At 41.5% G+C, this 25,960-nt stretch overlaps 1 protein-coding gene across 1 annotated transcript in view; it reads right to left on the bottom strand.

Moving 5' to 3' along the window:
* rimbp2a (RIMS binding protein 2a) overlaps positions 1–25,960 on the bottom strand; it is a 55,349-nt gene that overhangs the window by 14,417 nt on the left and 14,972 nt on the right. The window contains exons 6-15 of the mRNA XM_086052901.1: positions 14,531–14,620; positions 11,663–11,785; positions 9,425–9,505; positions 7,636–7,686; positions 5,963–6,170; positions 3,574–3,731; positions 3,363–3,448; positions 3,180–3,289; positions 1,066–1,884; positions 200–223 (exon numbers count right to left, since the gene is read on the bottom strand). Coding sequence (XP_085909027.1) covers positions 200–223; positions 1,066–1,884; positions 3,180–3,289; positions 3,363–3,448; positions 3,574–3,731; positions 5,963–6,170; positions 7,636–7,686; positions 9,425–9,505; positions 11,663–11,785; positions 14,531–14,620 — 1,750 coding nt within the window. The remainder of the gene's footprint in view (positions 1–199; positions 224–1,065; positions 1,885–3,179; positions 3,290–3,362; positions 3,449–3,573; positions 3,732–5,962; positions 6,171–7,635; positions 7,687–9,424; positions 9,506–11,662; positions 11,786–14,530; positions 14,621–25,960) is intronic.

The following is a 25,960-nucleotide window of genomic DNA, read 5'->3' as shown; positions in this document are numbered from 1 at the left end:
ATAGGCAAGGAAAATGACTCATCGGGATAATAAGCGATCGTATCTGGTGGTGCTTGGTTTGGTGCTAATTAGTAATGTGCCTCGAGGAAAGCTGAGTAAAATTGCACAGCGATTTCATTTAGTGAATAGAAATGCCTTCGATCATTCGGGAGTGAGACGTATGTGAAACCCAGCTCGGGATTTGATATTTGATTCTGACCTGTTCTGCAATAGGGTGTCGGACCTAGACAAGATACAATACACAACAATGGCACAGTAAGGACAATGTTGGACCCGCACGATATTGCCCACCCACCAGTCACAACATCGGGCGCACGTGCTTACTCTTATGAGCGTATTTTTAAAATCCTCCTTCACAAAGACAAGTGCAGGCTTCCAACAAGGCCAAACGCCTGTATTCCCAGTTTAATTAATGAGCCAGCGCTTTTCAAAGTGTGGCAGAGTGAATCAGTTAGTGAGGAAACAGCTGTGCCCCGCCCCCGCCCCCCCCCCCCCAGCTCAAGAAAATAAAAAAAAATGTTCCTTTGCCTCCTGTGATTGGCTGAGATCGGTCCAGGGTGCCCGAAGTCAGCTGTGATAGGCTCCGCCTCCACGTAACTGTTAACCGTATAGAAAACGGGTAACTTTCTTTATTTTTCTCGAGCTGCTGTGCCTTCCCTTCTCTGGCGCAATAAATGAAATCAGTTGAGTAGTTTTTGAGCTGTGCTAGTAGTGTGCCAGTGATGGGAGTCCTTGGCTACCACAGCAGTCATAACAAAACTGGGACAGTACGTAGATCCGAACAACATTGTGGGTCAAATTGAGCATTACTATCTCTGTAAAGGTGAGATTATGGCTACAGAGCTTGTATTGAATCGCATTGGGATGGTTTACCTAATGTTGTGACTGGTAAGCGTACACACAAATTGTTATTGTATTAGAACCAGATAGTAAACAGAAATATGCATACACAGCTATCTAGAGTATCCATCTGTTCTAAATCCTAAATAGAAATATTGACAGTCTATTGGGGACTATGAAGCTATGCATACATTATTGATACTGTCTCCATGATGCGGTGCTGACCTGCAGCCTGAGTGCAGAATTCCACTCCCGCTTCCTTCCTCTCCCTCTGCTCCAGAGGCAGTTGCCATGGCACCTGGTGAGGCTGTGCCACCACCGTCACTTTGTACACCGTCAGCGGCTTTAGGTTGAAGAAGCGTAGTCTATACCTCCCCGGCTTCAGCACTGCGTGCTCTACTCCGTCCAGGAAGACGGTGTGACCATAGTTGCTGTTACTAGGCAACCAGGAGAGCTCGGCTGTGTCCCGCTGGATGTCATCCACCCGGAGGCCGCAAGGCGCCACCACCACGTTGGCTCCCACCAAAAGGGTGCAGCGCAGCTCGTCCGACAATCCCCTGTCGGTGACGCTCTGCACCGACACGCGGTGAACGCATCCGTCCAGGTCCAGTTTCTCCAGCAAGCATTTGGTACGCCCGCCGAACTGTACGCTGGCCCGCAGCTCGCCGTCCGCCAACACGTTGTAGCCAGAGATGTTCCCCCAGCCCAAAGGCACAACCGGAGGCTCCCAAGCGACGATGACGCTCCGCGCCAGCTGCTTGATCAGAGTGATCTTTCGGGGATAAGGCACAACGTCTTCAGCCAGGTCGTCCGGGTCCAGGGGCCCCACGGTGCCGTTGCTACAGGGTACCAAGGCGTTCGCCGAGCCCAGGAGTCCATCCTGGCCAGCGCCTCCATCCGCGGGCATCAAGGCTAGGGGTGTATGCTCGACTGGGCCAAGATCTTCTGCTCCGTCTCCAGCTTGAATGGACAGCTTCTCCTTGTCCTGGACAAACTCTACGAAGTTTGATGGCACAAGTCCTCGTTGGCCATCCAGCAGCTCACCTGTGATTAAGAAACAAGTCAAGAGCGATGAGTAGAAGTTGCGTCTGAATTAGGGGTTGAGCAGATTAGTCGACTAGTTGGGAAGTCGACTAAAAGATAATCAAACGGATTTGGCATCGCATCGCTTCCAGTCGGTCAGTTTGCAGGGGACTTTCAACTCGGACTGGGAGACAGGGAGAGCCAAAGCTAGCGAGGCAAACCGCTATTCTCATCCAGATCCGTACTCTCTAACCTGCGCGGACCTAACCCAGATCGGTTGTCAACTGGTTTTACACCAGCGGCACAAACATCAGCTCTGTGAATCCAAGCTTCTCACTTGATGCCTGTCCGTTATCCAGCCTTTTCTACCCGTCCGTACCGCCATACTTCAAGTTGGTCCTAGTCATCACGGAGACCTTATAGCTGACTATGGCCACGATGGACTCTGTCTGAGGTGGAAAGGAGGGCAACTCCATATTGTCTTTGATTGTACTGTGTAATAGCAAGTGTGTGCTGGTACTTTGGTCCATGAAATGTACCGCTTGCTTCCATTATACACTGAACTGGACCTTCAGTTCACAGCTTATTCAAGGGACACCTCTTGGCGAGAATATTTTTTGTCATTGGAAAAGCTCTCTATAACCCTGCCACTGACTCGTTGAGGCCGCGCGGCCGTGTGTGTGTGGGTGGGTGTGCCAGCGTGTGCGTGTGCTGATGATTAAGGCGAGCCCAGCTGGATTAGTCATCAAGCTAAAAGGAACCAAGGTCCCATCTTGACAACAGCTTGGTCTGCTGCCTGAGTCTCTCTCCTTCATGATAAACACACATCGCCTCCTCCACGCCGCCATCCAAGCCCACCGCCCCCCCACCCCCCCACCCCCTTCCAGCTTTAATGAGTCAGTGCAGCTGAGCGCAACGGCGTCTGCGGCATCCTGCGCTGGCCCTGAAGGCTTGCTCGCTATTGGGGATTAGCATTGCGCCTGATTGAGAGGCCATCATAAGGCTTTGGAGATTTGATAGCAAATCTCTCCAGTCAGTTGTCAAGACAGAAAAAAAGAGGGTAAAATGGATCGTCTCCTCAGGCACAAGATGCACGCGTATACTCCGACAAGTTCAAGAACAGAAAGCAAAACAAATACAGCATCGATTGTGCGTACGGTCACGAAAGTACCCTAAGGCCCATGGCCCACAAAGCGATGCAGCCGAGCACGACTGAAGAAGACCGTTGCTAAAAAAAAAAAAAAAAAAAAATTACAGTCGGCGATTCTTCGCCGCGCGCTAAGCGACTGAACGCCAGAATTGATTTTACATCTCACCTTCATAGAATCCGTCGTCATCCATGTTGCCGTATACGTATAAATACTTCCCAGCCACAAGTGGGAGCTCCGCTTCGGGATGTTCGTTTGGTCCATCGTAGGGATTATAACTACAAGAAGAAATGGCAGCTTTATTGATGGATTCCAAACAACAAAAAAAAGGAAGAAACTGAGGCTCCTCACCTATATCGGGCAGTGCAAAGGCGGACCTGGCCTGTGTAGCGAGGCTTGGACCGGGGTGATGGGCTTGGTTCATCCTCCATCTGCGGCTGGACAACAAACCCCAAAAGAAAGTCACCAGTAACTTCCCAGCATACAAAGATCCGAATAGCTCAGATGGATCAAATCGACATACTTCCTTGACACCGGTCGAGCCCAAAGTTCGACGACTCACCACTGATGGGGTCAGCCGCTGAGCGCAGCTGGCGACTTCCGTTTTCACGGCGCAGGATTTGACGGACGGCCAATCTGGGCTTTCCCCGTCTCCAGTCTGCTGTGGGCGCTGCAAGAACTGGGAGATCAGTGGCGGTGCGTTTGGCGCTCTCTCATCGCCTGGGAGAAATTGATTTCCATCACAATTAAAGAGCAACTGTCATTCCTCCTGCAAGCCATTTGCGTCTCATTGCACGCCTATTGATCTCCTGTTAAAGTGAGCGAGCAGGCAAACACCCTCCGCGGCCCAGGCCGGTTCGGCCCCGTCGACGAGCGCATGCAGCACATTTGTCCTTAAATACCATCAATGTCCTCGGGGCTAAGCACATGAAAAATGCAGGGAACACAAATTGTAGTGTAAGGGTGCAGACAGATGAATGGCCGGAGGGAAATTAGAGCTGGTAGACAGCACTGTATCACTGAGCTCTTGTGGTCAGCGTGTGACTAATGCGATGCATTTACACAAACGCTACTTAAGTGTATCACCACAGCGGTGCCATTTGCAGTGCGTATTTTTTTTTCTTCTACATATTCTAAACCGGGTGCGAAGGCCGGCAGTCTATAACAGCGTACGTTAGAATAACATACGGCAGCAACGTCATTAATTAGAACGTGAAGAATTAAACAGTTTGAGCATCGTGATGAATTGATTGCGGCTCCCTCCGGTTTGCGCGGCTTGACCATCGGGGGCAGTGTCACATGGTCACGCGGACACAAAGGAAGAAGAGTTTCACAAGTACTTTAAGTGCTTCAATGTCAACGCACCAGTTGTACCATTTGGGCAGCTGTTTGAGCATTTGTTCGATAACCTTGACACAATAAAATCTTACGAGCAAACTACTGTGTTTGTAAGCCTACTGATCAAGGATACCTTGTAAATGTCCACACTATGGCTACGACTACTGGAACTTTTTTTTTTTTTACACAGTTTATATAAAAACAATTGTGGATCTTAGATTTACATACACTGATATACTGGATTTTAGCATGTTACTGTAAATACATTAAAGGTGTATAATGTCAAAGTGGCCCTTGCTTTTTCTGTTTGTGGCCCTTGGAAGAAAAATTTTGGACACCCTTGGTATACTGTAACAATGCAAAATGGGAGTTTTCAAGATTTCAAAAGGCTTTTGCAGTGGACCGGCTCGAACAGACCTACATTGTTGATCTGCTGGCATTGCAGGTTCCGCTGTGTGTTTTTAGAATACTAATATGTTCAACCACATTCAAGTCATACAACAGGATAGTGATCAATTAGGGTAGATATTGATCTGGGGCATCGTGTATATTTGCATTGATAACATGCATCTGAAGAGGGAGATGATAGCCAAGTCAAGTGGGCAATAATTCACGCATTTTATTTTGTTCAAATTTCTGCTCTCATTTAATATGGGCAATGTGTTCAGAATGCAAATGCAAATTGTTGCCATGACGTTGGTAGGAAGAAATTGCCTTGAATCACAAATGTACGATAAAAAAAAAAAATCAGATAAAGACAGAACTAAAGATTGATTATTTGACTGATTAAGAGTTGTGTCCCAAGACTTTTGTCAACGTGGTGTCTGTGGCAGCAGATGGGCCACTTAATTTGTATGCGTGTTTTATGTAGACTGGCTGTGATTTCCGCATATAATGACAGAACACATTTACAGATTAGAACAGTGGCCCACTGAGTAGCACTCGCCAAATCTACAGCGTGTACCCACCATAAAGTGTCAAACAAGGTGGCGTATTTGTGGCGCTACTAATAGACACCAATTTCAAATATCACAAGAAAGAAGGCAGAATGCGTATTCTAAGAAAAAATATATATAATTTTACAAGAATGACGTTAGAATATTCTGTGAATAAAGTGGGAATAACGACTAGAAATAAGTCTTAAAATACAGTATTTTCCAGACTATAAACCGCTACTTTTTTCCTAGGTTTTGAACCATGCGGTTGATATAAAGGTGCGGCTATTCTGTGGATTTTTTTTCCACCGCTAGGGGTATGCTAACCGTAATTAGAATCAAAATTAAAAAAAAAAAAAAAAAATCAATGCAAAGAAGAATACGCTACTTATTTCATTTTTTTTTTTTTATGTCTTATGTAAAGGTGTGGCTTATAGTCGAGAAAATACAGTAATAATAATTCTGGAGAAAAAGAACAGTTTCACTTCATAACATCAGAGAATCTCGTCAAAATATGATGAATAATTAATAGGGAAAAAGTTTTAATAAAGACATTTAGATTTTACACAAGTCAAAATATTACAAGTAAAAAGTCGCAATTTGACAAGAATAAAGGCCGAATAGCAAACAAATATCATTTCACTTTTCAATTATTTAACTATCAGAAATTGAGCCTACCTGCTTCTGTCTGGGTTTCAAATCCGACAACGACTTTTGGGAGCTGCTCCTCCTCCGCCGAGAGGAGATTGGAGGATTTGGAGGGGGCTTTACTCAGGACGATCTCCACAGGATGGGATTGTAAACGGAAATTCAGCAGCTCCTTGGACAGCTGATTGAAGCGTTCACTCTGTGACCTGCATGTCTGCCCCAGGTCACAAATATGGACCTTTACAGACAAAGGATGAGAGGAGGGCGTTAAAGGGCAAAGCACTTACCCATACATCGGGATTGAGTATACACACAATTGACACCTATGAGTCTTCTAAACAGAAAGTTACAAATCTGCCAATGTCAATCCAACAGAGAAGCAATTCGAAAAAATGTCCTTCAAGAGCCGAGAGCAGCATTTTGTGCTGAATCCCACCGCAGTCTAATCAACATATGTGAATGTGTGAAGTCATCTGCACCGCTGCTCATATACTGGATGACGCAACTTACATAACATTAAGCGCCGCTAAGCGGTAACTGCATTGTGTAACCTATAGACTTTAAACAATTCATATCATAAAGCTACTTTCAGGAAGGTACGGTTCTAATGGTTTCGTTTCCATCAATGGATCCTTTTTCATATGTTGAAAACTCACACACAGAACTCGGAGGCGGAGATAAAACTGATCGCAAGAGGGAAAGAAATAACTGAAACATTCTGCACTGATTGTTCTGCTCGGAAAAAAAGAGGGGGGGGGGGCAAAGTAAAGAATGAAAATGAATTAAAAAAAAAAAAAAAATCATGCAGAACGTGAACAGAAATGAATGCAGTTGACGAGGAATAAAAGTCGGTTGAAATGAAAGCAAAAACATTGCATCGTGGGATCAGCAAAATGTACAACACTTAAGCATCTGCATGCAGATGGGGGAGGCTTCTATTAGCGGGAATTACAATGCTTGTCAAACAAATAAGTCACGTTCCGGAACATCCATTATCATAATGCGTAACACGCAAGATTTGAAGACACGTTTGAAGTCAGATGTGAGATTATTTTTCATTAGTGGCGCATAACCTTGATTTTTGACTGATACACTTTAACGGAAGGGCATCGGGAAACGGCGTAAATTATGAGAAATAAGAAAAGCAAAAAAAAAAAAAAAAAAAAGAGGGTAGCGTTAATAAAGCGTAACAGGCTTTATAAAACCGGCTCATTTCTTTACATCCTATTTTGCTGTGTTTTGTTGTAGTTTGCATACAATACAGTTCTGGTTACCTCTAATAAAAAGAGCCCCAAAAAATGTTAAGAAAATAGGATTTTATAAAAACATACAATCATCTCATAATTATCTAGAATGTGAAGAATTAAACAGTGGATGCATCATGGTGAATTCATTCCTTGGCCACCAGGGGGGTCGTATAACACAGACGTATGGATATACACAAAGAAAATGGTCACAAATGCTCAGTAAGCTGCAGTATTTTTCTTTTTTTCACAGAGGATAAAGAATATATGCACGTGAGTGTTGTTATATTGTCATATGTTGCTGCGTCATTTGTGTTGAAATATTCACGGCTTAAATGGATGTGACAACTGATGATAATCGCTAGCCCGTCTATGGCGTTTTGCATTGTGCATCAGCATTAAACTCGTGGACTTACCAGAGGCAAAGTTTGACATTTTTTTTTGTTACTGTTACTGTACCTCTAACAGTTGTACGGCTTGGTCATGGTCACGGTCAGCTTGAAGCCGGGCCTGGAAGAAGGAGACACACACTGACACGTGACACAATAATCAAGATTCGTGGGCTTAAGAGGACAACACACACCTGACATGCTGTCAACTCTGTACACTCAACAAGACTCACCACAGAGACAAGCTTGTCTTGTACTGTTTTAATGAACTGTCGCAGATTTGTTTGCCGGCATAGTGGCGAGTACACCAAGTCTAAGTGGGGTATAACGGATTTAAACCGTAACAAACTGCTTGGAAAATGCTTTTCCTCACTTGGCTTGAGATCATTTTTAAGTGTGAAACTTTTCATAAGATGTGTCTTTGGGGGGGGGTGAGGAACACACTGTACAAATGGATAATGGTTTGGAATGGTCACCCCTGTTCAGTGATCCCATAATCCCAGTGGGGCATTCACAAATTTGCCTATTTGCAGATTTTTGTGCTTAGGCCTTTCAATTTGTTGAATTGTGGCTATGGCGCATGTTTAAATATGGTCAGTTTAAAGTCATACATTTCAAATTCCACCACTATTTTAAAGACCTAATCACGCACAAAACTTGAGTTTAAACCGGTGTCATGCAGGACATCATATGAGGTCTGTGAGCAACAGAGAAATAATTCTTCGTGGGGGGTATATAGAAAGAAAAAAAAAAACGATTGCAAACAGAAAAGATTTAGATGTGAGTGCACCAAATCAAATTGAATCGTTCCACAAAAATAATATAAATATAATATATATATATATATATATATATATATATATATATATATATATATATATATATATATATATATATATATATATATATATATACATATATATATATACACATACATATATACATATATACACATATGTATACACTACACATCCTTCTGTATGCTTCATTGCATTTGTATTAAGAGGAAAATATAGATGAAATATATTCGCACACTTAGTATCCACTATAAATTGTCCCTTGCTATCAGGGACGAATAACAATGCGGTCAAGGTTTAACATCTGCTAAGGTATACTTTACATCTATGCAGGTGCAATACAGTGCATTATTTTCCGCTTTGAATACTCATTTGCAATACCTTAGTGAGTCACAGCACATCAACAGAACATAATTAACTTAAGCAACTGCGCCCTATAATTATACACGCCGTAGGTGGCTAAATCTATCGCAGTTTACATAATGCACAAGCAGATTCATGTGACAACATCTTAACACACTCGAACACCTCCAAATTCAATTGTGATTCACTGAGTATCTACTGTGTGTCTGAGGATTATTATTATTATTTTTTTTTACATTTCCATCTGCATACGATGCAGAAATAAGCAATAGTAAATACTGTCGAGCTGAGTGAAACGTGCAAATACGCTGAGAGTACTAAACGCCATTCATTTTACAAATCAATGATCACCAGGAGGATTTGGTTCATTGAGTACAACATCTTAAAAGATAGGGGGGGGAAAAAAAAAGTGTGTAGGCTGCAAGAAGAAGAACTTGAAAAGAATGTAAATTTAACAACAAAAAGGACATTTTTAGCAACCCAAGAAGTAGAAGCGATGCAGCAACAAGCTTGTATTTTCTATCCGAGACCAACTGTGACTCAGCACAAACAATCGGTCCTAATCAGGAGGACCAACGTCATACCATCATTAAGACGGATTGTTTTAACATCGCAGGTAGCTCTACCAACACAGAATTTTAACATTAAATCCAGCACAACTCTGATTCCACCATAATCCCGTTTCTACTTTTCCCATACCTTTTGATGGATCTCCTTCTGCTTGGCCTGCTCATGCTCTGTCTGTGGCCGCTGCTTCTCCTTGACAGTCTCGTGCATATGCTGGGAATGTGTGAGGAGACCAGAGTGCGCATAGAAAACACGCATAAGCACAGGGAGAACGTGCAAAACTAAATACAGTAAAGTCCGAGCCGCGATTCAAACCCCGAACCTCAAAACTGAGAGGCGGATGTGCTAACCACCATACTTCCAGTGACTATTCTAATGAATATAAGTGTTGACGGTTTAACTTCCATATACACATCAACAACTGAGTATTGGGATGAATTTGATACTTAAGCAAGATATGCTACACTCTTAAAAGTGGGGGTCAAAAAGGTCAAGGTTTTGATCCAACCGGGGGGAAAAAAAACTACCCATTGTGATGACTTAAAGCTACGAAGAAATGGCTTACCAGGTTATCAATACGGCTGTGGTTGAAAATTAAACTAATTTGACTAATATTATCAACATCTCCTAAGCAAAGGTTGCAACTTGGCCTTGTCAGGGGTCACTCACCTGATACGTTTGGCGCAGTTTTTACAGCGGATGTCCTTCCTGACACAACCCACCCATACCCAGATCTCTGTGTGCAAATAATTTACCTAGGAAAAGTAACGCAAGCTGCTCAAAATCCAGAGCTACCCAGTGAGTGGGGTTAGGCAAACAACCGGGCATTTTTTTAGTTAGTATTGCGTAATATGTTAGCAGGACATCTGGCACGTTTGGTATTGAATTCAAATGGGAATATTTATTGTTAAATATTTTAGCTAATTTGTGAAGAAAGATTTGGATCAAAACAAACAAAGAAAAAACATAAAATATGCAGTGGCCTGGCACGCAGCTTTATTTGAAGCTGAAACTGAGAGGAGGTCTTGCACATGTATGAATACTTGCAAACACAATCGAGGATTTAGCTTTGAATACACTGATGGATTTAACGCTTTCCTACAATTTTTATCGTCTTTCAATCAGTTCCAAACGTGTATATCCATCCTTTTTCAAGTTAACCAAGACTTAACAGTATTTGGCCACTAGCTCGTCATGACAGTTCAGTGTTTCTTTCTACCTAAGAAGGAAAGAAAGCAACGGAAGCTGTATCGTTCCTCGTTTTTTTTTTTTTCCCCCTCTCTCTCCAAAAGCCTTTTTCGCTCTCAGAGTGGCTCGGAGGTGCCCCCGAACGACAGCAGGCAGCAGCCGCTTTGCATAATCGCGGAGAAGCTCTAAGCTACAGAGGGCTGCAACCGCTGAGGGCCAGTCTACAAAGCCTTACAGAAAACTTGTATTTCTCTTAACCCCAGCACGATCACAGCATTGGCTCCCGCCGCATGTTTGTGGCGCAACACAACAGCAAGAGATGCTCGCTTCATCGATTTACCGTTCCGAGAAAGATGTTTTTTGCGTCTGCCATTTGAATGGAAGCAGCAGCTTTCCTGTCACCGACGCTTCCGAGCCGGACGGGACGTAACGCCGAGAGCAAAGTGAATCACATTTGGCATCATGTGGGAAAATGATCTTTTAAAGATCTTTCTGTTTCAGTAAATGGAGCGATATATGATTATTGGACTGCCAGGAAGGCGGCGCACCCAACAAGCTGTGGCAATACAGGACTGCACGATACAAGAAGCATTCGCATTAGTGCGTGCGTAAGTCTCCTTACCCGCAAGTGTGCCAAAAATGTCCACGGCACCTAATTGCGTTTCCATTTCTTAATAGATTTGAATGTAATCACTTTGCAGAGAATTGCATTGAAAAACTGTCTTTGCACTTAAAAAAAAAAAAAAGAGTCCATGGTAATTATCACCTCATATAATCTTTTGTTTTAGCGTGAGGATAAAAAAAAGTAGGCCTTGTGCCTATATTTATCGTCCATGAGTCATTTTAGAGGCGCTTTGCTGTTTTCAATCATGTCGTGTTTCCTCCGCTTCTCCATCCTCATCGTCCTGAGCAATTTTCCTCAAAACAGTCACTTTGTCTTCAAAATCAATACACAATGAGAAAGTGACAAAGCTTTTTTGCCGTACCGGGGAGCAGGTGATTTTTCAAGGTGGAAATAAAACCTAATGAGCAAGACATGGAAAAGGAACACAAGGAAATGACCTAACATAAAAGTAAAGTAAATGTAATCTAAACAGAAACAGATTGGGACAGCGCGCATAAAGAAGAGCATTCACGCCTATGGGTAATTGAGAGTTTATAATTGTGGACGAATGAGCTCACCTTTAGAACCTGTTCCAGGTTCTCGACTTTGCCTTGAAGTTGGCTGCGCTGCTGTTGGGCCGCGTCTCTCTCCTGGCTCACCACAGCAAGCGTCTCTTTCAGCTGATCGAAGTCGGACTGCACCTACATGTACAACATTGACGTGAATCGTGAAAACGTACCGCCGAGCAGAATTGCAATCTATGGCTCAAAGACCTAAAATGATCTTTTATTAAAAAAAAAAATAATTAAAAAAAAAAAAAAAAAAAAAAAAAAAGAGATTATTTTTCCGCCGTCCGTCTAATCCGCCATTTTGTTCGGTCGGAACAAATGGTAATCGCCTATAGGCCGGTCCGCCTAGCATTTTAAACGGGCTTCCGCTACCGTTTCCGTCTACAAACTTCGAAGCAACTTTCACTCAGCAGCAGGTGGATTTTTTTTTCTTAAAAGTCATAGCTATAAATTACAACGCCTGGTAGAGTCCGTTTATGCTTTTATAGGTCAAACCTAAAAACCAAAAAAAATTAAATGATCTCAAAAACCTAATTTGCTCAAAGGAAAAAAGTTTTTATAAACGTTTGAAAGCTGTATCACTTTAAATTAACGTACTCTTTTAAGGAGTTTAAAAATATAGTAGGTGACTAATAACATTATAAAGGTACTACTTTACAATATAGGCAACCCGATAAAGGGTTTGTAAATAGGTCACTGTACACCCTGGTAGATCATTAATTAACGTGTAAATCTACATATTACAATTTAATGGTTAACTCAAACTAATGTATAGATATACCGTGTTTATATGCCCGCTATAACTAGCCAAAGGGAGCTTTTTTTGTAAAGTGTAAGAAATCAACGACAATGTTGAACAAATGCGGGCAAAACAGTAGCGCTAAGTGCAGGCTCACTATTCAGCAAGTAAGACTTTTTTTTTTTTTTTTTTAAATCTCATGACATTTAACAGTGAATTAAGACAACAGATGACAATTAATAACATCATGTAACCAATTAAGGGGAGCCTTATTGAAGTGATACCGAAATAATGAACTTGAACTCATTTATTTTGATCTTTTCTGTTTCCAGTTGCGTAATTCATCTCTCTTGTGTTTTAGTGATTGAATGAGAACTAGCAAGTGATTAATACAATGTCCGTCCCCACTTGTTCCAATTATTAAGGGAGGCAGCTTTAACTTTTGACTGCGGGGTTGATTGGGGGTTCACAGTCGGGAGCAGGAATTCATCAGCACATTTCCATTTCGCCTTGATGAGAGAGCGCTGCTGACGTGAGCACTAAGTCTGCCTCCCTTCATCACTCAGGCGCCTTAAGCCACGAAGTTTTTCTATAAACGTGGCCTCGTAGGATCCGTCCCGACTCTGTATGTCAATCATCTCATTAATTAAACGAGTGCATGAGCCCACAAAAGATAACTCCGTGTATTTGAAGTGCACAAAACTTGCGGGGAGAATTTGCTCACTGACTCTTCAAAGTTATCTCATAATAATTATGGAAAATTCTCCAAATGGGCATAATAAAACAGCCGTAATTATTTGAGCTGTTTAACTAATTGGACACACAACCCACACAAATCTTCAAGCCCGATATGCAGACTTTACCAATAATATATCGTTGGCATTGGGCTAAAAGCTTGTACTCCCGAAATAGCGGCTTTTCGGGAGACCCCAAAAATGGTACGTTTCTTCAACTATGAGCATTGTGTCGTGAAAGAAAGAAAGCTATATTCAACACTTTAGTTTGGTCGATTATGTGTAAAAGCAACACCCACGTGTGTGGACTGACCAATAGTATCGATTTTTGAAAACATTTCAAATTCACCAAAATGTGACTTATGAGGTTTTGCCCGACGCCAGCGATAAACTTGGGGAGTAACGAAAATCGATTTGAATCGGAAAATCCGTTTTGATTTCAAAGATGGGAGTGCATTAAATTGAACTGAAATTAATAGTTACCCCGCCTTTAGCCCCACCCTCGTGGCATCATGCCAGGTGAATTATGTTACTTCCGGTCCCGCCATATTTGGGCCCCTTTGCATATATTTGAGGTCAAGTTGCACCTGTTTCCCACCCTACCCTTCACCAACTTTCAAATTAGACCAATTATAAAAAATCCCATTAGCAAATACTTAAAGAAATTTGGTTTGAAATGTCATACATAGCCATTTTGACTGCAGAGGCTACAGTCACCTTGGGTCAAGTTGGTGATTTTAAAAAACGTCAAAGAACTAAAACGGCGCTGAGTGTCTTCACCTGTTTCACACTCTACACGGCAGTGAATTGAAGTATTTTTCAAGAAATACTGGAGTTTAAAAAAAAGAGTGTGTACACGAACGTGCGTCCACACACTTCATCTGAGATACCGTTTACATGCTTCAGTAGGTGCTGCTGTTTTCCGTTAGCAATAGAACGAAGAATGTGATCCAAATAAGCTTTTTGCCAAGGGTCAGAGGAATTGTCCGCGCTTTCCATTCATGCAATCTGCCAGATTGGCAGGATGTTGGCCCTGCCTTCCACCTTGTTTGTGCACAGATGGAACCTTTTTGTGGAACAAAACACTCAAGCGCAAACCCTTGGATGGATGTCAAGCGCAACCCTTTTGTGAAACACACCAGCCAAGCTTATCACAGATCATCACAGGTGGTCACTGTCTCTTCTTCACATGGATGAATAATTCGAAAAATAATCAGAATAACATCTTACTCAGGCTATTTGAGCAAATTAGTTTTGTCAGATGTGTGTCTTAAACTGCTAGCCTTTTGCGTTCATCGGTATCCAAGAAGTAGCTCTCGATTTCAAAAAGGTTGGTGACCTCTGATGTACATATGTGTGTGTGTGTGTGTGTGTGTGTGTATGTATTTCGAGTGGAAACATCACCTGGTCATATTTGGATGCCTTCAGGTGACGGCCAATCAGCTCGAGGTTGAGACGATTTTTTTCCTGCAAAGCAGTATGGAGATTTGCTCTCTGTAGAGGAAAAGGGAAAATAAAGTGTGCTGTCAGCATTTCCGTCCAACGACATACTGCATGTTGTTCATTATGAAGACTCGACGAAATCACGCATGCTGTGTGCGACTCTGTCTTGAAATGTCTTATGTAAGCGACAAAGGAGGCTCAGGTTCCTTCTGCAGGGGAAGTGCGCCTAAGCTTTTCTTTCGAATGAGGCCTTGATGACAAAACCCCATAGCAGGAATGGAAAGAGGCAGCGAGAGCAAGGCGGTAAGGATGGGGAAAGCGGCGAGGAGAGTGACGGATGGTGCGGTAAAAGATTTGGTTACTTGGATGTTTTTAAGAGAAATTGGAAAACTTTGAAAGGATTATAAAACAAGAACAGCTCAGGCAGGAGATAAATGACATGCTAGGGAAGGACTATTCGGGCGAAACATGTCAAGTCAGGAGGGAAAAAAAAATTGTAAAGTGACAAGAATAAAGTCGGAATGTTATTTTATAAAGTTGTAATATTCTGAGGGAAAAAAAAATCACAATGGGATAATACATTTGGTTAAAGGTGTATCATCACCATTCTGCTGGTAATATTATGACTATTATTTTTTTTCTCATGATATTAGATTTAAATTCTCTTAATAGTCTAATATTATTCAATATTGAAGTTTATTATCGTATGCACAATGAAAAAATAGATTCAAAAACAAAAATTCTTATTTGCACGCATCCCTTCATAAGAATAGAAATGATGAATAAAAATACAAAATAATGAAAGAAACAAATCATCACAATATTAAAAGAATCACACAATTTTGATTGTCATATTAGAACATTTATTCTCATTTATTCAACATTGCTGTTGTATAATTGAAATTGAAAGTACAAACTAGTATTTTAATACCCGACACTATCGGATTGTTCTCATAATAAAAGTTTTATTTTGTAGTTCAGGCTTTATTGTTGTAAATCAATTCTCTTGTACTGTTCTGACATTTTACTTGTAATATCAAATTATTCTATATGGATTATGCTTTTTTTTTTCAATAACATTTTGACTTTATTCATATATAATAATTACCGGTACTATGTTTTGGTTTTTTTTATCAGGTCTTCCATCCATTCATTCCTAGTTTACTTTATTGCACTTTATTCTAGTAATACAATATTATCAGTGTGTGTGTGTACATATATATATATATATATATATATACATATATATATTTTTTTTTTTTTTTTATGTGGCCCTAATACTCTATTGTACAAACCATAAAACTAAATGAGGATGGTGATATTGTAGAGATAAATTTGTGTATCACAGGAAAGAGATGAGCCACTTTCTGTCTGCTCTCTGCACTGCTCACATTCATAGCCACAAGTTGTCATGCCGCTGGTGCTGCAGGTACTCAAGCATTACATAATTACGCCGGACTCAAACTAGGGCAATGCTCTCCTCCTGTCACAGCTCGGAGCACTGCAGAGTGATTTCAATGTGACTGTCCGGTCATACTGTATCCCGGTACGGTAATGCAACTTCGTGTAGGTTCGAGAGGCTACAAAAACAACGACTCACCATGCAACAGGAAACAACAACACGATGTCTCCTGACAGTGATTAAACTGCAGAATAATGCATTAGCTTCCAGAATTAGCTTTCTGAAACACAAGGAACATCAGGGGAGGCAGAAACTCATCTGCATGTGAAGAATTAAAAAAAATAATAATAATTACATGAAATTCTGTTTCATTTCAGTTTTCTGGTCTTTGTTTTCTATTGATTTTTTTTTTTTTTTTTTTTGTCTAATAATATCCATACCTTCATCATTAAATTTGCTGAATTTGCATATTTCCTCTTCATATACAATCCCTCACAAAAAAAGCAGAAATATTACAGTGCAACACCACCATCTACCGATAAAATGACTGTACTACTACCGGAGGAGGCGATTGGCAAGTGCCTGTTTGCTCTCTTCACATTTCCAACATGTTTTCAGACCCTTCTAATATGCTTTCCGTTTGTCCACAGTCAGGCTGACACATTTCATATTTGCGTGTTATGTATTTAGTTTTGCTGCTCTGACTAAACGGCAGATGAAGCACAAAGTGAGGCACACAGGATTCTGCCTCCGCATGGTGGCAGGCAGCCTCCTTCGGTGTGAATGTCAAGGCCACGCTATTTCATACAGAGGCAATATCGTGTAATAATCAATATCAATACCAATCAGCCTTCCAAGAAAAAAAAATGTGAGATGTAGGAACATCGCAGGTGAGGCTCATCAATCTCTTAGCGTGGAGAGCAGAGAGACAAGCAGAGAGCAGACAAGGACAACAAGACATGGGGACTGCTGAGCGACTTTGCTTCTCTTTTGGTGTGCCGCCGCCCGCACGAAATCTCTGCGGAGTGAAAGCAAAGCGCCTCGAAAACCACACCTCACTATAGCCAATATCGGTCTTGTTCGTTTAACCGCTAATTAGGTGATCCGGGCTAATGTCCCGGGACGTAAGGAAAAAGGAAGGAAGGCTTCTTCTTAAAGGCCTCGGGAATAGCGTACGTCTGGCCTCTCGTTCTCATTTTCCAGCGAATCACACTTTCACAGCTCGGCTCAACACCCCCGGAACATCTTGTAAACAAATCACTGCGCCGCAAAGCTGAAGGACACACACTGGACGTAGTGCCAATTTAAGCTATAATTAATACACAGACGCACAAATAAACAGAGTGATGTGGTTTGCATGTATTAAAGGGCTGCTAATGGCATCTTGCGCTTAGTAATTCATTTTGACGAAGGTTTTTATTCTTGCTTCCTCTATGGCCCTGTCACCTCTATAACAGCCCATTTTCTCAACTCATGCTGAGTAACATTTTCTTGCTGAACAAATTCATTTAGCCTCCGGCCCTAAGTCTGTTCACATTAGCCAGCACCTCAGCAGGTGTGCGAAGTTCACTCAGAATCCCTTTGTCTTAATTTAGGTTTACGTAAAACGTGTACACAAGGGTCCTAATCCCCATAATGGCTCACAGATGTAAAAAGTTTGATTTCAGTGATCAATTAAGGTCCGAAAGAAGGAGAAGCAACTTTTTTTTTCCCCCTCCGTTAACGACATTTACACCTAAATCTTCGGCTCAAAAACGAACAAAAATGGAAACGATCAAAACAAAACCACTGCTGGTCAATTGAGATAATATTATCGTTATAGTTGTGCATCGATCCTGTGTTCAATAGTACTAAATATGCAACCCCTGCCCTCTCAGGGAAGCTCATGAGGAAATCTTTATCAAGCATCCTCCAACCGGCAATTACACTCACACTCGGATACTACATGAAGGTTTGTGTCTGCACCCTATTCTTATCCGACCGTATGACTCGATTTATTTACGGACTAATTCATGTTTTCATTCTGCGGCTGCGAAAGGTTGACTAACGGGAATTAATTGCAACACTGAAATGAACATGATCTTGGATTAGTGTAAATTGGAAACCAGCGTGTGTAATTACAACATAACCGGAACAATAACGGAGTTCAAATAAGCCAGCAGCTATTCGGAATAACACGGGCCGTATAAAACCCAACCGCCAAATGGTGAAATCTCATTTTGTGTCCATCCCACAAGGCCAAATAGATTGAAACGTCAATTAAGACATAAATAGACGTACATAAACGGAGGCCATATTGCTTCTAATTGCTTCCACCGATATACCTGCGTGCGTGGTCTGCACTTGTGTGATTGCAGATGGAGCCCAATGGAGCCAGAACCATAACTCAGCCCTAATCACTGCAGCGGCATCGTCTTCAGTCCTTTCTAATGACGCTTTCGCGCATAACGTGACAACAGGACGGCTATACTGTGAAAGGCCATTATTCCCAACGAGCTGCGTAAAGCCAGTCAGACACTTAAGACACATCAGCATCAAGCCATACGGTATAGTTTGCAACAGTGAACCCTATTCTGGCTTGTGTCTCCGTCAACGATGACAGCGGTGAAAAAGTGTGGCGGTGTCACCTGGCAATGAATTTGATGACAAAGCAGATCAGAACACAGTAAACAAATGAAGCGCGATCATTTTTTGGTTCATCGGTCAACAGACCGCGGGCTAGGTAAAGACTTGACTACGCCGCATTTAAATGGGAAATCGACTCAAACATATTTTTTTTCAAGAATATCATCTATGCAGGCCCACTAGTAGAAACACGGCATTCTGATTAATATTGCTTTTGGGGAATACGAGTTACGCGGCAAAATCCACCCCTTGTTAGCCATCTCCGGGGACGGCCATTTTGTCATTCCTGTCGACTGAAAATGACATCACAGTTGCTCAGGTAACAACAAATCACGGCTCGGCTTCAGAAAACAGAGAGCCGTCATTACCTGAATCCTGCGCAACTGTGATGTCATTTTCAGTCATCAGAAGTGACAAAATGGCCGACCCCAGTGATGGTTAAAAACTTATTCCACAAGCGCAATATTTATCATATTGCCTTGTTTCAACTAGTGGGCCTGCATACAACATATTCTTGAAAAAAATATGCTTGGGTTGACTTCCACTTTAAAGCTTGAACCCGACTAATCGCTGTGTTTTGTGTTTTAGGCAGGAGTTGTACGTTACAACAACCAACACTGCAACACTTGTGACGCTTTACGACACTGAGGTATACTGCCGATATGATACAAGTTCATGGAAATATTTTATTAAAATGAGACATTACAAAATAGGCAAAACTCTTATACAATCAAAGTGAAACACAAACACGGAATACGTTTTTCTTAGCCTGTGTAAAGATTCTCTGCGGCTTTTCTTGATCTTGATTCTTATCAGTCAGTCATAGCTTTTAATCAATACCTTACACTGAACCTCAGCTGTGTAGCTGCTGTTAATTTATACATGAAGTGCCGATTTATTTATAACCTTGTGTACCAAACCTACGTTGCTTACTCGCAAGGTTGCTTCAAGACAAAAGCAGGCACCAATCTCAGAATGCAAAAAAAACAAGCAAAGTTGGTGATTGTATGCGAAATTATGAAGTGATCTATAATTCATTTGCTATCTCAATGGCTTTACGTGATCTGCATTATGAAAATCAATTCAACTTGACAGTTTGAACAAATGCCAGCAACGCCAGAGGTTAATGGAGATGTTGACTGCAAACTCTCGTGTTAGACATTCTTCCTTTCTGCAAAATAACGCGCCACTATGTGATTAACACATGCGCACAATTAATGCGGTGCGCCACGGGGTGGATTTTAACCGGTTCTATCGGCGCACCAACACCCTAATGTCACGGATAGATAATTCATCATTAGTGATTTTACTTGTGTATAGGACTAATGTGTCTCTACAGGTGCTCATGCATTAAACATTAATAAGGGGTTAATCCGGTTTGGAAAGCAGCACAAGGGTCTGCATGGGAGCGCGGGTGGCTGTGTAAATAAACGTACATATATATATACACTCGGCAAAAATATAAACGCAACACTTTTGTTTTTGCTCCCATTTTTTATGAGATGAACTCAAAGGTCTAAAACCGTATACACAATATCACCATTTTGCTCAAATATTGTTCGCAAACCAGTCAAAATCTGTGGTAGTGAGCACTTTTCCTTTGCCAAGATAATTCTTGGGCACTCAGAAAACCTGTCAGTATTGACTGGTTAGTTAGTAATAGTAGTCGTAGAGTAGTAGTAGTAGTAGTAGTAGTTAGTAACAAAAAAAAAATGCTAGCAATGTCTTAACGTTATTAAAAGTGAAGACAATGTTCAAAAGGGAAGTAGAGTGGCCAATTTTGTCATTTTTAATTGAAGTGCAGTAATGAATAGAGAAAAGGGATGTCTCTTAGGCGAATACTGGTCTAAATCAAGGTCTTGCTGCAGGCTTGGCATATAGGGGGCAGCCCATTGTTTGGCTCAGCACTTTTCCTGATTCATCAGTGCAACGGGGAGCCAACATCCAAGAAAGGGAGGTTCAAGGAAGACGTAAGTGAAGGCCTTTCGTTTGGTGCCAAAACATCTGCATGTTGTTATAAGCCAATGCGATGTATCATCTTTTATTGATGAAGTTGGTGGATATTTGGATTTAGACCACTATTGCAATAAACAGTTTATTTAATCCTAATTGAGTCATTTTTCAAAAGAGTGAATTGAAGTTACGGTTACAATCCACTCTAGCTTTCAGCGGATCAATTTTGGTCGAGATTACAGCAAGAAATGTGAGGCGCACACACAAGTTCATAAAATGATGTGGTGGGCCAGATCTAGCCCCCCGGACCTTGAGTTTGACACGTGATCAATAAGATAATTTTTTTGTATGGCTGCTAATCCCATTGTACACTGTACAAATACAAAAGAGGCATTCCATTCTATTTTATCAACTTTGTTTTTCCACTCGATATGGCCATAATGTTGTCCATATACGGTTGGGATTTTCGTTTTGCTTTTTGTGCAAAATCCCCTAAACATACTCCTTGTGAGATCAAAACGGGACTCAAATCCGTACAGAAACCGAGACGCCTCTTGGATATTTATTTTCTGCGGTCACGCTTGCTTTGAATGCTCTTGTTTTGTCCACGCCCAGAGAGTGTGCGATGTGAGTCTGAGACAAATCAGTCTTATGGGTTAAAAGGTGACAAAGGAGTGGCAGGAAGAGGCCGGGCGCTGGCGTCAAGAGAGATTAACTTCTCCGCCACGTATAGCGCGCGCATCGTCATTCGCCTCACTCTTCTTCAGCATACCCCAGTGAGTCATCCCCAGCTCACTTCCTGGAACGTTTGTCAGTGTGCTATTCATTTTTTTCCTTTAATCCTCCGCTGTCATGGTCACATGATTTGATTTTCTCCTGTTTGCCATTGAATTCCCTTGATTCTCTTTTATGCTAATTGTTTTGTATAATTAATAAATTTCAGCGATTCCTTTTCAGGAGCGTCTTGGTGATCCAGACACTGCGAAGATTTTGGGAAGATAGTGAGATGAGGATCACGGGTAAACGGTAAAATACAGTGGTGCCTAGAGATAAAAAGTTGAATTTGTTCTGTGACTATGCTTGTACTAACTCAAATCATCTTTTCCCATTGAGATGAATGTAAATGTCATTAATTCATTCCAGCCTCCCGACAAAAAAAAAAAAATCTAACAAAACTAAATCAACATGTTTTTTTGTTTTTTTTTTTATATTGTGTTTCTTTAAGAGAAATAACACTCTTTATATAAACATATTGTAATAATTGGTGACTGGTCGTTACCTTTGCCCTGAGTAGTTGTGATGTCAAATTCAGTCGACAGAAGCGACAAAATGGCCGCCTCCTGAGATGGCTAAAAACGGGTGGATTTTGCTGCTTAACACATATTCCACACACGCAATCGGAATTCCGTGTTTCAACTAGTGGGCCTGCTGGGAACATATTCTTGAAAAAAATGTTTTTCACTTGATTTCCCCCCCCCCCCCTTTAAATTGGGGGTTTTGATCTAGATCACGTGTAAAGAGGCCACGGATGAGAGACAAACATGTGCATAACGTCTGAGCCTTCATGTGATGTGTATACGCTGCAGCTAAACTGTATGTGGAGCTACCTCAGGCTAAAACGTTGACCTCTCTTGGGAATACAAATGCCTCCCGGGAATACGAGGGCGCAGGAGTACCGGTATCTATAGTGACGTGTGTATGCTGTATGTACTGTACAGTATGTCACGGACGAAGACTATGGAAGGAGTCGATGTGTGTGAAAGAGCGAGACAAAGCCTCCAGTCACATTGACGGCAAAACGCTTGATGTGAACGGAACCTCGCGTTCCCCTGAGCCGCACAAAGCACATCACAGGGCGGTTGAAGTAAGTTCGGAGGAAGATCAGTGTAATGCTAATGAGGAGCCCAAAAGCTGGTTAGGGATTACACGTGCTTGGATGGACCTTCATGCGTGCTCACAGAATGCTTGGGTGGCCTCGGATGGGCTCTCATGCTCAGAACGCACACACACACCAACAGGCGATGGCATCTCAATGATCGAGCGCACACAAAGCCAGGAAATCATCTCGCGCGCAAAAATCTTCAGGCCGCTTTACACAAGACTCTGCGGGTTCACATAGAGAGCCACAATCTACAAACACACTGGCGTGACCCCAATTTTCTGCGAAACATACGACAAGCATTCACAGGAGCTAAATAATGTACGCCTGACCCCATTGCACAGTTGCTAAAATGCAAAGCCTGCTTGAAATACACACAAAGCATCCAAGCATGGCTTTATTTTTTTTTTCAATGGTTTTCTGCAATCTGGATCCAAACAGACGAGTTTATTTATCTTAAACAGCAGCCGTTTGTATATCAGCATATGAGTAAACATGGAGAAACAAATCTGCAATGCCAAGTAGTGGAAAATGTGAATTTCGTCCTTGCTTTATATTGATATTTGGCAGAATAGAATTGCGATAACTGATTAATTGTCCGGTTATTAAAAATATATATGAAAAATGTAATATCTTATTTTTTGGTCCCCTAATGCTTATAACAATAAAGATATCAATTACAGGCAGAACATTTGATTATTTTACAATACGCTACTTTGTCTTTAACAAAGAGAACAATACGCAAAAAGAGGCTGATTTGGGGGGGGGGGGGGGCGTTTTCATTACCTTTGTCGTATGATAATAGATTTAATCTATTTTGAAAGGGCTAATGTTGGCCAATTAAATCGGCCAGTCGATTACACTGTCAGGCTCAAGTTAAAACCAAAGAAAAAGCAATACTTTCTGTTGGCTTTTAATGAAAGTGGTGGTAAATTTACAAATACAAGTGATGCCTTCACATTAGTGCAGTCAAGCAATTCCATTTTTTTTAAAACTAATTAATCGCAAAATTGTCCATAATTGATCGCGATTAATCATATTTTTCAACTACAATTTTTACAAAGCTTGGAACAGATATTTACTTGAGTAAAATCTTTGAAATAATGTGAGAAAAAAAATGTCAAAAAAATTTAAATTCAAAGACTGTTCTAATAGCTTTCTTTGATCTTTGAGTATGATTCTTTTCCTGTGAAATACAACTGTTGAACGACACACCAGAGACGTACAACTATATATATAACTAAATACGGAATTTGAATTTGTCTTTGCAAAGTGCGCAAATTATTTCTGAGTTCTCCAATGAGCTGTCGAGCAACTTGCTCAAGTAAAATTACGTAAAAGTCTGTCTTTGCACCAGTGACTCTCCTCTAAGTTTGGCTGCAAAGAGAACACAGGTCATCTGCCACAGGAAGTAAATAAAACGGAGTTAATTTATTTCAACACGTTATAAAATGTAAATTAATCTCCATAGTTAATGCTTTAACTTTGACAGCCCTATTTGAGATACAACTCTAATTAATTCTGTGACCAGGTCATAACTCCAAACACTCATACCTGAAATCATCTTTCCCCGTTGAAATTAATGAATATGCCAACCATCTGTTCCAGTCTCGTCTTTCTCGGGTTAGGGACTCGCAAATAGTCCGTCTATTTGGGTTACCTAAAGGGGCCAAGGGCTACAACACCACCATATTGAAGCAATGAGTTACCACGCCGTTGTGTTGTGCATTGTTTTGTTAGCATCGGGCTAAATGAACTCGTTTTGAAAATGTGTCATTTTCTTTCATTTATGTTCTGTGCCAAACTACGACTTGTTGTGAAGTGAGTTAAAAGTTGAGTTGACTATCTTACATTTGATTTGACTTTGATTTATTTCTGACGCAAGAAATGTATAGACAAAGACGGTGCCAAAAGGCTGCGACATAAAAGTGGATAAGACATCATAGAGGGAAGCTCAGGTGTTCAAGCCCCAGTGGCTCGGAGCAAATAGGTAAGCGTTACAGCAGAACAAGAGCTGTCATGTCACCTGGAACAGACGGCTCCGTGTGACATTGTGAACTCCTCTCTGCCTCCTCCCCTCAATAGATGCCCTTTCAGCACTGTTCACTCCACTAAAGCCTCCAACCGCAGATGCTATCAAGAAAGACCGAGCAGCAAGACAAGTAGGAGTGAAACAAAAGCGCCTGCGAAGAAACACTAAAAGGGGAGAAAAATTAAATTACCAGGGGACACCCGATTAGTGATGTGGAATTAACAGATCTTCTATCAGCATGTGTCTTCCCTAAAGGGTTCCTCTCGCCTGGCGTGGGGAGATTATGTAGCAAAACAACAACAAGAAAAGTTATAAGAGGGCACTTTGAGCTGTGGCACGATGCTGTGCCAAATAATGCAAGAGATCGTATCACTTCGGGGTCACTGAGGCTTTGAGTGATCCACGGGAGTCTCCTCACTTTGAATTGATTCTCTGTAAGATGATGACGCCGTACGTCCAAAGAATCACATTTGTATCCACCCACTGACTGCTCAGAAGCCAATCCCAGGGAGCGTAGACCAGTGATTCTCAAAGTTGAGATGTTGAGTACGAGTACTGCTACTGGTAGATGGGCTCCCTCTACTTTTACGCCAAGGAATCACTGAATTTTAGATACATACATATATATAATTACATACATATACAGTATATACATACATATATATATATATATTTTATACACATATATACAAAACTAAAATGAAGCCTTAAAAAAATAAAAATAAACAAATTAAAAATGAACAAACCCGTTCATAAAATGAAATCTAACTAAGTTTAAAAAACAAAAGTCAAAACAAAATAAAAACTAACTACAATGACAAATCCAAAACCATCATAACCCTGGTCCACATGCTAGCTTCTCAGACATTTTTCCCCTGTTGCTCAACGGCCTCTCTCTCCGTGATGCGCGCATACTCACGGCAGACAACGTGGCGCTCTAAAGCAGTCACGGATGATGCATTTTCGGCCCCAATTCAGTTTTATTACTGACTTTCATCCAACAACCACTCTCTTTCGGCCCCGCCCGCTTCCATTTTCCTCCCGCAGTGCTCCATCTCCCCTTTAAATATGTCTTGTGTGCATGTTGAAAAGCTGCCAGGAAACGTGAGGAGGAAAAGTTGCTTCAATTTCATTCCCTTCCGTGCTCTTCCCGCCGGCTAAATGCGTCGACATTTATGGCGTGTACACTGGCAATCAATATGGCACTCGCTCATCTTCAGGCTCAACTACGGGAGCTTCACATGTTGCATGGACACACACGCAAAGAGGGGTTGGCCTACGGGGAGGGAGGGGTGAAGGGGTTGCTATAGAGACGGTTCTCTTGCAGGTATCTGGATGATAGAAAGCAACATTTGACATATCTGATGCTCTTTTATATGGTTCAAATTCAAGCATTCCAAACAAGGCTTTGAAGCGGCTGAATGACTCACAGAATGTTTAGTGTTTCAACTCAATACATGACACCTTCTCTGCATGTGTATTTTTAAAAATGTTTATGTA

The sequence above is a fragment of the Filicampus tigris genome, chromosome 15 (assembly GCF_054856515.1).
Source record: "Filicampus tigris isolate MCC_2025a chromosome 15, RoL_Ftig_1.0, whole genome shotgun sequence".
Classification (NCBI taxonomy): domain Eukaryota; kingdom Metazoa; phylum Chordata; class Actinopteri; order Syngnathiformes; family Syngnathidae; genus Filicampus; species Filicampus tigris.
This window is presented reverse-complemented; position numbering and strand designations above follow the sequence as displayed.